Below are 13,803 nucleotides of genomic sequence, written 5' to 3'. Positions count from 1 at the left end.
TAAGGGCTAAATTTAAAATTTTTTAATTTAATGGGACTCACATTTCAAAAGTATATAGACCAAATTGTTAGTGAAACAAAATCTCAGAAACTAAATTATTAAGAAAATAAAGTTTTAAAAATTAAATTATTTTCAGATTAAAAATATATTTTTAATTAAATTAATAATAACTTAACGGAATTTTGATGGTAGAAATTAAATTATAAGCTTTGTTAAATTTAAAAGATTAAATGTTTAGTTTTAAAAATATAGGGGCAGTTATAAATTTTATAAAACTTCAGGGACTAAATTATAGTTTACTTTTATTTTATAATTTCTCTCAACGAACACAAACCATGGGCTCTGCAAATCAGAAAAACTCTTTCTCATGTACGTCGTCGTTATGGCAGAAACGGCAGCGTTTTCGTGAAATATTATGCATTAGTAGTTCCCTCGTGACTTGGCTTCAAAAGATGAAAAAGGGCGAGCAGCTCGGATTCCAAAAGAGAGAAGGACAAGTCCCTCTGAGTCTGTTTGGCCGGGGCCTTGGGTTCTTCAAAGCTCACACTTTCTTGTTCCACGCGTCCCAAGATTTTGTAGACACATTATAAAGGACAATTCTTCACCGTCCTCAACCTTGGTGCTGAAGCTACAATTTTCCTGCCGTGTATGAGTGTGTGCTCGGTAGCTATGATATGCCATTTTCTTGAGACTCGAGGTGTTCTTTTGCTGTGTAGCTGTTGTACTCCACCACTAGCCAGTGCTTAATCTTTGGTTTGAAGATACAGTTGTTTGTCTAGAGGCAGAGGTGCAAGAACTGAAAAAAGAAACGATTTTTAATTCAGGTAAGACCTAGACTCCTCACTTTATTTGTTTTAGGTACGCTTGCAGAGGGAAAAAGAGAGAGTCAGTGGATTTTTCCAGTGTTATAGCAGTTTTTTACTCAATGGGTTTTCTTTTTTCTTTCTGATTTAAAATCTTCTCCCTGAAAGCAGAAATGTTGAAGATGGGGTGGCTTGTCTTCAACCTCTTCCTTCTCTGTTTTCTGGGTCTTACTGGTAAGCAAATTTATATGCGCAAAATCTTCACTTTTCATGGCATTGTGGTTTCCTTCCTCGTCTTCTTTTTCTTTAAAGCCCTTACTTTGTTTCTTTTTATTTTTTAGGTGCAGGTCAAGAAACTATTCAACTCCTTAACCTCTGTGATGCATCTCCTGAGGTTCTTCAAGCAATGTCTCAGTCAGGTCATCCCCTAGCGGTGTCCGTGAGTGCTGAAGACCTCAATGGGGTTTCTAGCAGTGTTTTAATGGCTGAGAGTTGGCTTAGGACCCATGTTCTAGCTCACTTTCCTGCCACTAATATCACCACCATTGTTGTGGGTAACGCTCTTTTATGCCAAAATGTCCGAGATCGTAACTGGGGTATGGTTCTACCATCTCTTAAGAATATCTATTACTCCCTTACTGGGTGGGGTTTGGATAGAGAGATCAAAGTTTCTGCTGCCTTTTCTTCTAACTGTTTTGAGTCGGATTCTGCACTTTCCGCTCATGATTTGGCTGAGAAAGTTACCAAGCCCCTGATACAGTTTCTCTATAGTATAAACTCCACTTACTCTATAAAACTGCCTCCAAATATCTCTCCTTCATCAGTTGAAACTGTGAGGTTGGTGTCTTCTAGCTCAGAATTACTACAAAATCTTGGATCTGTTGTCCTTAACAAAATCAATGTGATGGTTACTGACCCAAAACAGGATGTACCCAAGAACAGGAAACTCTCAACCATTGAATCCAAGATTGTGAACTCATACCCTGCAATACCATCATTACCAGAATCGTCACAACCCCCACTCCACTCCTCAGTTGGATCCTCTGTCCCTTCCAATGTAGCCAAGAATCCTCATCCCCCATTGTCCTTCCCTCGTGCCTCTCCACCACCGCTATCCTACCCTCTTTCTGCTCCGGCCCCAATGGACTTCCCTTTTGCTCCGGAACAGCCTCCCCTCACTGGTCCATCCACAGCACCATATGGTTACTCATTGCCTCCCTGTAATCCAGCCAACACAATATCACCAGCACCAATGGCAGGGATTGTGCAGGAGCTCTGGTGTGTGGCTAAACCTAGTGTTCCCGCAGAGACATTGCAGGAGGCAATGGACTACGCTTGTGGTGATGGTGGTGCTGATTGTACAGGGATTATGCCTCATGGTAGCTGTTTCTATCCTGATACTGTTGTTGCTCATGCTTCTTACGCTTTCAACAGCTACTTTCAGAAGACTAAGAGAAATGGGGGTACTTGCGACTTTGGAGGGACTGCCATGCTCATCACTTCTAACCCAAGTAAGCTTCTTCTCATCTAAATAACAAATTAGCAATTTCAATCTTACTGGGTCCATATTAGCTTTAATTTCCATAATGAATATGATAAAATCTATAAATGGTTGTTTCAGGTTTTCTTCACTGCCGCTTTATTCTCAGCTAGGCACAGCAATGGAAGTTGAGTTTGTTTTGGTATAACTAGGAAAGGTAGGGTATGATTGTAAGATGAATTTATCTACGTAACACACCTTAATACGAGTGATTAACCTAGCAGATGGCGAGTAGGAAATGGTTCCTGAGGAAATTTTGCTGTGTTTCTTTCAGGGGCACAAAGTGGAATTGCTCTTTTGATTTGTATGCTAGTGCTTTAGATGAGATAAAATCCTGTTACTTCAATCTAATAGACATTACTTCTGTATTTTGATCGTTTTCTGCCCATTATTTTTGTCCACTTTCGTATGTCCAGTCCTGTCACTGGTGGCTGCTAATAAAAATGGTCCAAGTGCTTGCTGTTTAGCTCGTGAATTCCTGTTATTTCATCCAAAAATTTTCCCAATGTACGTCCAATTTCCAATCACATGATCCCTAATTATCGGATGGACAACTTGTAATGTTTCTCATTTGGCATGAGGATGGTGGGGCTAAAATCTGGAATTCTTGAGGCCGAGTTCGCTCTCTTTTTTTAAGAACGTTTTTACAAGGTGAAATTCTACTTATGAAATATTAGATCAAACAAAGACATGAGTAAGGAGTCAGAAAAAAAATATTGAATTATTTAGAAGATATTTCTTTAATTTTTCTAATTTATTTATTTATGTGATTATTTAATAAAATATTATGCATGATATTCTAAAAATTAAATAAGATGCAAGACCAATAATAGTAAATATGTGTGAATGACATTGTCCAATCATAAGTCCTCATTCTTCTTTTCAATTGATGAGTGTGTGCGTTGTCCATTACTTGTGAAAGCGAGTGCGCGCCTGGTTTTAATAATAATTTATTTTCATCATTAAATTTAGTATAATTATATTTTTTATTTTTTTAATAAAAAAAAAGAAAAAAATATATTGTGCGAGAGTGATGTGCATGAGTATTTTGACTGACTCCATAGGCTGATACTTAGACCTCTCATATCATTTATTAAAATATATGTACATTAAATTTATATATAAATAAAAATTTTATTAAAATTATTATAATTTTAATAATAATTCATTCTCATCATACGTGTTTCTTATTTCTCCGGAAAAAAAAATCTGAGAATAGTTGATGGGGGCAATAAATGCTTCATACAATGATATGAAAATGCAAAAGCTACAGGTATTGTTTTTGAAATTTCTGACAACATCAAATCATAATGGTGGAAAAAAAAATACAAATCGTGATTTTCTATTTGTAAAATGCCAATTTAATGTTGTATTAATTATAGAAGTTGAATTTAATTCATTTTAATTTTTTATTAAAATTAATTTAAAATTTTAAATTTAAATTTTATTTAATTTAAAAATTAAATTTTATAAATAAAATTTCTTAATTTTTTATTTAAATTAAAAATTAAAAAATTTAATTTTTTAATTTTAAAATTAAAATTTTTAAATTAATTTCAAAAATTAAAAAACTCAATTTTTTATATTTAATGCGTAAAAAAAAATAATAATAATTTTATTTCTTATATTTAAAAAACCTGCCAGATTCAGCCAACAGCCGGTGGCTAAATCTACCAACCGGTCCCAGCAGTTTAAGCGTCGGCACGAATTCATGATTCACGAATTTGTAGCGAATACTTTTCCATGTGTGTTGCTGCCTTGGTGTAAAAGAAGGGAAAGTGAGGCTTTTGGTTTTGCATAGAATGATTTGCTGATTGGTTTGGTCTAAAGAACATGTGTTCTGCGGATATTTCACTTTCACATTAAAGACAAATTTTTTGAAGGACAACAATGTCAACTACCAGAAAATTACTGCCCATTTCAGAATTGAATAAAAATAAATGTTTTTGGGAAGCCCCTCTGATATCAGAGCCAGGTTTCGATCCTGGGACCTGTGGGTTATGGGCCCACCACGCTTCCGCTGCGCCACTCTGATTTGTTAATAAATGATCGTATCCAAGTGCTTATAACGTAGCATCAAAAACACAAAGCGTTTGTTGCTTTAAGGGATTCTTTCTGCTTTCCATGGTGCAATTTGATATTAAAGTAAAAGCTTAAAGGTTGTCAAATGATAACATGCCAAAATTATCGATGTTTATTCATGCTTTACTTCAATGGAGAGAATTTCTTTAGAATACTTTGCCCAACTTTTTGAATTTGTGTCTAAGTGACTTGGTTTGGCTAATGAAATCCCAAAAAAAAAAAAAAAAAAAATCAGCCCATAAAGCAACGTTCAAAAATCAAAACTTGCAAATGAAGAGGTTATTTCTTGTTATATATTATACAGGTAAATAGATTTAGGAAGTAGGACTCCTTGGAAATTAATACGGAACAAGGAAATTAAATCAGTTAATTTCTTACCATTAGCTATCACAATTTGAGATGTTTTCAGTAACTTCAGCTGCGAGATCATCCATTTTAATTGCTTGGTCTTGTTTGCCTAATGTTTGCAGTTAGTCCACATATTGCACAATCCTGCAGTCTTGTATATAGAGTGCTTTTATAGGCCTGGAGATCATTCACAAGAGTTCCAGCAGGCAGCTTGCTTTGCAATTGCTGTCAATAATTCCCTGGATATTTTAATTGTCCTACCTACCTCCTATTGGACAGTTGATTCATTGACAGTACCAGATGGCACAAGTTCCTTTGCACTTTGAAGGGATTGGAAAAAGAAAATGTGAAAATATGCATGAAAGGTGCAACCCCGTTTCTCACCCATTGTTATTGAGGTCATCATATCAAAGAGGGCATAGATCATGACAGGGTGGTTTCCACATAAATAAATAGAGAATCATTCTTACAAGTTAAAGAACTAAGAATCCACTCATCTTGGTCGTTTCAAGAAACATAATATGATAAAAGACAGACAACTCAATCTGAATAGAATCTTTTATTGTTTGAATACTAGGCTACTTAATTAAGAGATATACAGTTGATAAAACTATTGCACTAAACATTTCAGTTAACGAAATTTGTAGCTGGACAGAACAAGAGGATCTCAAAAAAAAAAAAGCCCACAACAAAAATGACACAGAAAGGAACAGATATTCAAGAAAAATGTGATGAAATTGTAGCAGAATATTATAATTTGTATTGATTCAATGAAATAAGACTGATTCAATCAACAATACAACCTCCTTCTATATTATCTTAACTCAAGGGAAAAAAGAGAAACCAAAGATAAGGAAACTGGTTGATCACCCCCCACCACACCCCCACACGCCGGCACACCCCCCCCCCCCACCACCACCCACCCCAACCCCCCCCCCCCCCCCCCCCCCCCCCCCCCACTCTCCTCCCGTGTAGAAAAACCCTGCCCCAAAAGGTTAATAGCAAAAAAAGCATGCCTTTCCCGTGTAACAAATTCTATCCACAAGTCAATCTCTCCTTTGCTAGCTCTAACAGCCACATGCCATTCTTCTTTTTCTAGTAATGCACTGCTAGCTCCCTCCATCCCCTTGCTTCTTCTAGAATAAACCTTGAAAGTTCCAGGACCACTATCAAAAAATTTTAGAAGTTCATGACGAAGTCAAAGCAAACTTGACATCCTCATTGGTGTTCATTAGTGGTAGGGGCTATCGTAGTTGATTGCCTAATTTTACCACAATAAGAATTATTGCTGGCATTATTAGCAAGTAAAACAGTGTCGTCTCCAATTTGGCCACCATTCGAAATAGGTATTGCCTTCATTCTGCCAAAACCAATGATATTAAAAAGTTCTGAACAAGAAGTAGGAAAAAAATTTAGATGCTGAAGTAATCAAGAAAGAACTCCAAAACAAGAAAAATTAAATAATTTAAACGTGCAAGATCAACTAAGCCTTCCAACAAGAATAAACCCATCAATTTTCTATCCATTCCACAACCATAAGAAATTGTTATGAACGCAGGAGATGGATCAGAGTATGAACCAGGACATCTCAGAATTTATTACAGAAAAAAGAAATAAGGATAACAAGCGCTTTCTGTTGGGGGATCAGGATAAGGCCAATCTTCTTCATGGCAATCAGGTTGTTACAGAAAATATGAATAAGTTAGTTGCAGCAGAGGATAATGCAGTAGACAAAGATAAACAAGCCAAGAATGCCAGAGCCTATAAATAGAGAAAGAGGGAAATGGAGAGGATGTCTCGAGTATTTTGTAGTTCTGGCCATTAGTACCTGGGAGCAGTGACTTATGTCCTGCTACATTATTCAATTGCTAGTCATTGAGTTAATTATTTCTTTATTTATTTATAGAGATTGTTAATCTGTGATTTTACAGATCCTCTTCAATAAATTTAATTTCTTTCCCGATTACTTGCCTCTATTTCTTTACAATATTCCTCACTCTACCAGAAACATTCATGTTACATCATTGTAGGTACTTGTATGAGTCTTCCCAAATCTGCCCCGTCTCATTTTATGCATTTACTTCCACTCATGCAGCAATTACTTTAAAGAAAAACTAACTTGCAAGCACATAAATATTTTACTACCCAGTATATCCAACTCTTAATAATTTTACAAACACTTATTTAATCCATCAGCCATTCCTAACATGCTGATATTAGTAGCTATTAATAATTCCTTGTATCATAAAAATTTATGAAGACCAAACAGTTAATTTGCAGTTTACCAAAAAAGTGAAAGGAAATGCAACAGTTTAGGATGGCAAAGAGGCAGGGACTGGAAGTCATGATACAGTCCATCTGTTAAGTATGCTTTGCAAGGTGCCGTGCTAATAGCAAAAAGAACATAAACTAAGTAACAACACCATTTTCAATTAAATCAAAATTTCATTCAATTAATAAGCTCTTTCTTAACTATCTTCTCTTTTATTGCCTGCAACAATCTGATTATAAAGATACATATTCTACCTAACACATATGATTATAACGATACATATTCTACCTAATACTTCATAGTTTCTATCATAACAAGTTTTGTTTCAATTATTCATGGTGACCAATTTTATCAGCCAAAACACCAGTTAGACAATTAAAATGATAAATCAGCAAACAAATAAATGCAGATCAAGCTTGTTCCTTGTGTAAGTAATTCATGCACACATTTTCACTGGAGTTAGATTAAAAAAAAATAGTGCTAATAAAATATGAATTCACTAGATAGGCCACAATAGCCAGCAATAAAGAGTTTGGGAGATAAGTTATACTTTTCTAGTTAAACCCTGAGCGATCATAAGTTCATGAAATTTATGCATTAGCATTTCTTCCTCTACCTGCAAGTGAGATGAGATGAGGATAGTTTAAATTGACAGCACTAAACAAATGATCAGGTCGCAAGGGTTGTGCGGATGCAAATGCCCTCAAGTGAATACATAATTTTATTTTCTACTAAAGCTCATGCTTCACATTTCCTTCTGGTTCACTTTGTTAAAGCCATGTGCTGTAATAGACACTTCAGATGAAAAACAACAAAGCACAGATATTCCCAGACCCAATTTCCCAGTTGAGTTAAACTATTCCTATTGTTGTTATTTTAAGATGCTACCCCTAATTTATTACAATAACTAGCTGAAGGAGAAGAAGAAAGAACAATAAGGAGGAGAAATGAAGGGTTTTAAGAAGCATGATTATTCCTTTGTACAATAAATACAGTAAGCTTAATTACAGGAATCAATCCCCTGATTCTAGCCATAATCATACATTATTCACACACTAATTTCTCTGCAGTAACACATCATAATCACAGGATTCTAACACAATCAAATCATTCAGTATGACTAGATGATAAAGTAGCCAGTTTACAGAACAAAAGTCAGATGAACTACCACATCATGCACCACATATGCTGCAACTTCCAATATTATTTCTAAATTGGTCTCTGATTACAAATTTATAAATACAAATATATAGTATTTCAACAAGTGCTTTACAATCAAAGTACTAGACTACTGTGGTTTTGCTAACCAAGAAAGTACTTGTTTCATTTATGAAGAAATACCACTACAAATAAAAATAAAATAAAATACCTTGCAAATAAAAATAAAACACCATCATTGTAATTCAAATAAAAATAAAACACCAATCGTTTTAGCACAATTTGCTTTTGCAAAATAAACATCCTTGCAAAAAAAAATTTCACATTTATGTCCATTCCAACTGTTACTTCTTTCTTTCTTTCTTTCTTTCTTTCTTTTTTAAATATATAATTTTTCCATATGTTTGATTATTAATCATAGAAATATTGACACTCAAAATAAATAGTCATAGAACCAAGAAAATAATCTGAAAACGAAGAAGGAACCAACCTGAAGCTTATGCAATTCAGGAGACATTGAATTATAGGCCTCCATCAACAACTCATTTTGCTTCTCCAAATGCCTTGAAATCCACACACACGCACACAAAAGAACTTAGTATCAACAAGTGCAAAGAAAAGGAAAAGGAAAAGGAAAAAAAAAAAAAGAATCCAACGTCAGATAAACATAATTTTCAAACAAAAACTTACTTCAATATCAGTGCTACTCAATTCGGATTTTTTAAAATTTGAGAGAAAGTTTGGAAGGTTGCTATAGGGTGAAATTGATGAAAGAATAATAAAAATGGTAATTTGTATGGTTACTTTGTTTAAAACAAAATAGGATTACTTTGTTAAAAAAAAAAAATTTACAAAATTTATGTATTTTATCTCAAAAATTTTATGTAAAATGACGCATATTTTTCAAAACTATAAGCATATAGTATTACTTAGAAATAATATAATAAAATATTATTTAAAATTAATAATATTGGTATTATATTTTTATTATTAAAGTTTATTTCTCTTTCCTTGTGCCTATTTCGCCATAAGGGGTTGGTTCATTGGTACAATCAATGTCGTCACTATCATCAATAAGAAAACCCAGGTTGGGCAATAAGGGTTAGAGAAGGGTAGTCACTCATTCTTAAAACTAGCATTCTAAAGACTAAAGACTTGGTGTAAAAGGGGAGGGGGTTCTCTGTTTCTGACTTTCTGGTAGCTGGATCCTCATGAAATCCTTTTTGCACAAACAAAATTACAAAAGAAAAACCAATATGATTATGAGTTGTAATTATGCAAATAATTGGAAGAGTGAAAGAAAGAAAAAGAACATCAAATCAATTCATTATCATTATTAATAATTTAGTATATCTTAAATATCAAAATATAAAAAATATAATGATAACATTTTATAAAAATTGGTTAATTTCACTCATAGTCCCTCAACTTAAAAAGTTATATCAGTATCGTCCCTCAACTTTAATTTGTATCATAAAAATCCCCAAACTTTAATTTAATTATCACTAAAATCCTTGTGATATGCTATTACAGGTTTTTAGATTAACTTATGGCTAAGTTTTACTCATTGTCTCTCAATTTAAATAGATTTACATAGTCCCTCCTCAATTTTATAGTCAATTTAAAATTTAAAATCTTGATTTATTTTCGATTTATTTACAATAAAATCATAATTTTAGAAATAGTTTCATATTTTTACAAATATTGTATATAGGTTTCGTCTTTATTTCTTAAATTATCAAAACAATATATCCAATCTTTAATTACTATTTAGTACATTTTGTATTAAAATTATTTATATATTAAATTAAAATTTAAAGATTTTTATGAGATAAATTAAATTTGAGGGATGTGTGTGATATATTTATCGAAGTTAATGGACAAAAAATGAAATTTAAAAATAAGTTAACTTGAAAACCTACAATAGCAGGTCACAGGGATTTTAGTGATACTCAAATTGCAATTTAAGCATTTTTATGATGCAAATTGAAGTTGAGAGACATTACTGATGCAACTAACTAAGTTGAGAAATTATGAGTGAAATTAACCCTTACAAAAGTACATACATATAATATTTCTTATAAATAATACAATAAAATATTATTAAAGCAAATAATTCAATTCATTGTTATTAATTTAATATGATGTCTTATTATATCAATTTGCAAATATATATATATATATATATATATATATATATATATATATATATATATATATATATATACATTTTGAAGCATATATCATAATTTTTTCTGTTGAGTCAATATGTTTTTTTTGCAAAGTGATTGTTTTACAAATATTTAATACCACTTTACATAAAATATACCAAAAGATAAAAATTTCATGAAATTCAAGGTTTTTTTTTTTTTAAAGAAAAAGCAAAGTAATTCTGCTTTGTTTAAACAAAGTATATATATATATATATATATATATATATATATATATATATATATATATATATATATATATTTTGAAGCATATATCATAATTTTTTCTGTTGAGTCAATATGTTTTTTTTGCAAAGTGATTGTTTTACAAAAATTTAATACCACTTTACATAAAATATACCAAAACATAAAAATTTCATGAAATTCAAGGTTTTTTTTTTTTTAAAAGAAAAAGCAAAGTAATTCTGCTTTGTTTAAACAAAGTAACCTTAGAAGCCACCATAATAAACGGATGGAGGTGGATTTGCAGTTCCCAAGTTCCAACCACTAATTAACTCTTTTCCCCTGCTAATGACAAGGTTTTCCTATCCATCCAAAGTTTGAGCTAAGTTTACAATAGAAAAATTATGTGTGTTATTTTATTTTTAATAAAGTAGAAAATACTTTAAAAGTTTAATAAAGTAGAAAATACTTTAAAAGAATAATTATTTGTTTCATAATAAAAACATTGAAGTCTAAATAAAATAAATAGGAAGGTAAAAACAAAGTAATGATGGCAACCATCTTAAAATAAATATAGTGAGCTAATTTTTGAAGGAAATCCTATTTCTATTTAATCTAATTCTCTTTAGTTTTGAATTCTACGCGGCTCATTGTTGATTAAATTGGACCAAACTTACTAAACAACTTTGGGCAATCTAAATTCTTGCGATTATTTTTTTCACCATGAAAAGAGAATGAGAAAATAAATGGATAGTTAAATCTCAAAATTATAATTTAAATTTATTTTAAAAATAATTAAATTTAATAAAAAAAAATCCTGATATCTACAGTTAAAAGTAGACTCATTCCCATCTAAGGAATGACGGTTTTGGCATTAGAATTTTTCCTATACTTAAAAGAGAGGAAGTACAAAAATATACCATGAAACCCCATTTAGACAATTAAACAAACATCTAGTGAATAATCTCAATTACAATTTCGTCAAAAAAAACACACTAAATTACAACACAATAAAAATCTACAATCAATGATGTTATAGCGGCATAATCATAATCATAATCAGGTATATTCAACAAAATAAACCAAAGCCCCATATAATAATCCTACAAGTTATAAGCCAAATCAAAGGAAAATAAAAAGAGAGAAAAGCACCTGACACTGTCATTCGTTATTTCCCTGTTGTGATGGAAGTTGACGCTGTTGGAGTTTAAGCTTTGAAGTTCTTGACCGTAGCTTTGATGGCTTGATGCTGGAAGGTTGAATGGGAAAAAAATGAACAGATGGGAGGGAATTAGCGCAGAAGGAGGAAATGAAATTAAGAGTCTCCGTTTCTGTGGAGCGTGAACGTGAAATGCAAAGTGAAATCGGTATATTTTTTCTTTTTTTAAGTTACAAGTGAAATTTATTTTTATATATATATATAAAATTTTATTTTCATATATATTATATTTTAAATTTATAATAAATTAAATTTACAAGAATTTCTCATGGAATTGATTTATTTCTAATTTGATTTGTAGAAAATTGCTTTAGCTTTTATTTAGATCTTAATTGCAAGAGAAATAAAGAAAATTTGGGTAGGATAAATAAAGAGAAGAAAGAAGAAAAGGAATAAAATTTCTTTTATAATGTTTAAATAGATTATTAGAATAGAAAAAAAATATATTTTTTTTAAATAAAAAGAGAAAATATCTATTATACCTTCATTTATTTTTATATATTTATATTAATTATTAAATATATAATAATTGGTTTTGCCTTATCTAAAAAAAATGGTTTAATAATATTTTTGACGAATATCATTACATATTCATTAGCCAATTTCTGAAGATATAGTTGATTATCAACTAATTGATCTCTTTATAGCATAAAAAATTTTAATTAACAATTTCTTGTGTGAAATAATTAGAAAAAATTTGTTGATTCATGTTCAATGATAATACAAAAATTTAAAATATGTGATTTATAAAATTTATATATTAAATAAATAAAAATTAACAAGAGAATTTATTACAAAAAGTTAATATATTGTTACAATTAATTTATAATGACAAAAGATAAAACTAAATACCTTAATTTTTTTTTAACAAAATTGACTTGTTAAAATTAAATGAAAATTTTGTTAATTCAAAAATATAATAAACGCTTCATAATATGAATTACTATATTTAAAATATATTAATGACCTAAAATTAAAAAGTTCATTCAATTTATATCAATTCTAATTTTTTCAAAACAATTATGAAATATAAATTCAATTAAAAAATATAAAAAATTATTTTATCATACTCATATATACTTAATGGATATATATATATATATATATATATATATATATATATATATATATATATATATATATATATATATATATATATATATATATATATAAGCATAATTATTTTTAATATTTAGGAGCAAAGTTTTTAAATTCGACAGTCACTTAACCGTTAAAGACAGAAGATTAAGGGTTAAAGATTCAATTAGAATTAAATCGGAATTTAACTAGTATATTATTAAATAAATATTATAATAATAATAATAATATCTTATTATAAATAATACTTTTATATACTTTATAAATAATTATTAAAATAAATTTAATTGGATTTTAACATGTAAATATTATTTTTAAAATAATATTTAATTGTTTATAATAAAAAATACTTAAAATTAAAATTTTTATAATAATAAATTTATTCTTATGAATAAAAAAAGTAAATGTTAAAATATTAAATTATATAATATAATAAATAAATAAAACTCACATACTTTTCATTATCTAAAAAATAAAATAAAAAATAATTTAACAATTTAAGTTAATATACTAATAAAGTAAATTATTGATATTATTAATTATGAAGTTGCAGGTGGCTGTAATAAAAAATCTTTTGTGTGTGTGTGTTATTGTAAAACAATTGCCAAATGTGTTTCTAGTTCACATGGTAATTGGAGTGAAAAAAAAGCCTAAAGGGCTTAGATTTTATTACTTCGTTCAAACCCAGTTGGGTTGATCAATTTGTTAATTACTTGACCAATTCAGTTCAATTCACACTGATTCTCTATAAAGAGGGTGTAATGGCTAAATCAAATCGAATCAGACTCTGTTTTGTTAGTGAATTTTAAAGCAATAAATTAATTTAATTCTGAAAATATATAAATTAAATTGTATATTTCACTAAATATGAAAGATTAAATTGTAAATTA

At 30.0% G+C, this 13,803-nt stretch overlaps 1 protein-coding gene and 1 non-coding gene across 3 annotated transcripts; one reads left to right on the top strand and one right to left on the bottom strand.

Annotated features, from left to right (window-relative positions):
* Positions 1 to 485: 485 nt before the first annotated feature.
* On the top strand, positions 486 to 2,818 carry LOC110662782 (glucan endo-1,3-beta-glucosidase 12). 2 transcript variants are annotated; one of them, XM_021821882.2, is made up of 4 exons: positions 486 to 824; positions 975 to 1,037; positions 1,145 to 2,314; positions 2,425 to 2,818. In XM_021821882.2, the coding sequence occupies exons 2-4, from the start codon at positions 977 to 979 to the stop codon at positions 2,454 to 2,456; spliced, it is 1,263 nt and encodes a 420-aa protein (XP_021677574.2). In that variant the 5' UTR covers positions 486 to 824; positions 975 to 976; the 3' UTR covers positions 2,457 to 2,818. The 2 variants fall into 2 exon arrangements, with proteins under 2 accessions (XP_021677574.2, XP_058006204.1); XM_058150221.1 differs by lacking the exon at positions 975 to 1,037 and having other exon boundaries at positions 555 to 824.
* Positions 2,819 to 4,306: 1,488 nt separating this feature from the next.
* On the bottom strand, positions 4,307 to 4,378 carry TRNAM-CAU (transfer RNA methionine (anticodon CAU)). The gene has a single exon. It is a non-coding gene; the product is annotated as a tRNA-Met (tRNA).
* Positions 4,379 to 13,803: the final 9,425 nt, after the last annotated feature.

Source organism: Hevea brasiliensis, chromosome 7 (genome assembly GCF_030052815.1).
Source record: "Hevea brasiliensis isolate MT/VB/25A 57/8 chromosome 7, ASM3005281v1, whole genome shotgun sequence".
NCBI lineage: Eukaryota > Viridiplantae > Streptophyta > Magnoliopsida > Malpighiales > Euphorbiaceae > Hevea > Hevea brasiliensis.
This window is presented reverse-complemented; position numbering and strand designations above follow the sequence as displayed.

What these genes read in the sequence shown, in the direction of transcription:
- LOC110662782 (XM_021821882.2), top strand. Translation starts at nt 977, where the DNA reads ATGTTGAAGATGGGGTGGCTTGTCTTCAACCTCTTCCTTCTCTGTTTT. An exon ending in CTGTTTTCTGGGTCTTACTG is followed by an intron (nt 1,038 to 1,144) that starts GTAAGCAAATTT and finishes TTTATTTTTTAG; the next exon opens with GTGCAGGTCAAGAAACTATT. An exon ending in GCTCATCACTTCTAACCCAA is followed by an intron (nt 2,315 to 2,424) that starts GTAAGCTTCTTC and finishes TGGTTGTTTCAG; the next exon opens with GTTTTCTTCACTGCCGCTTT.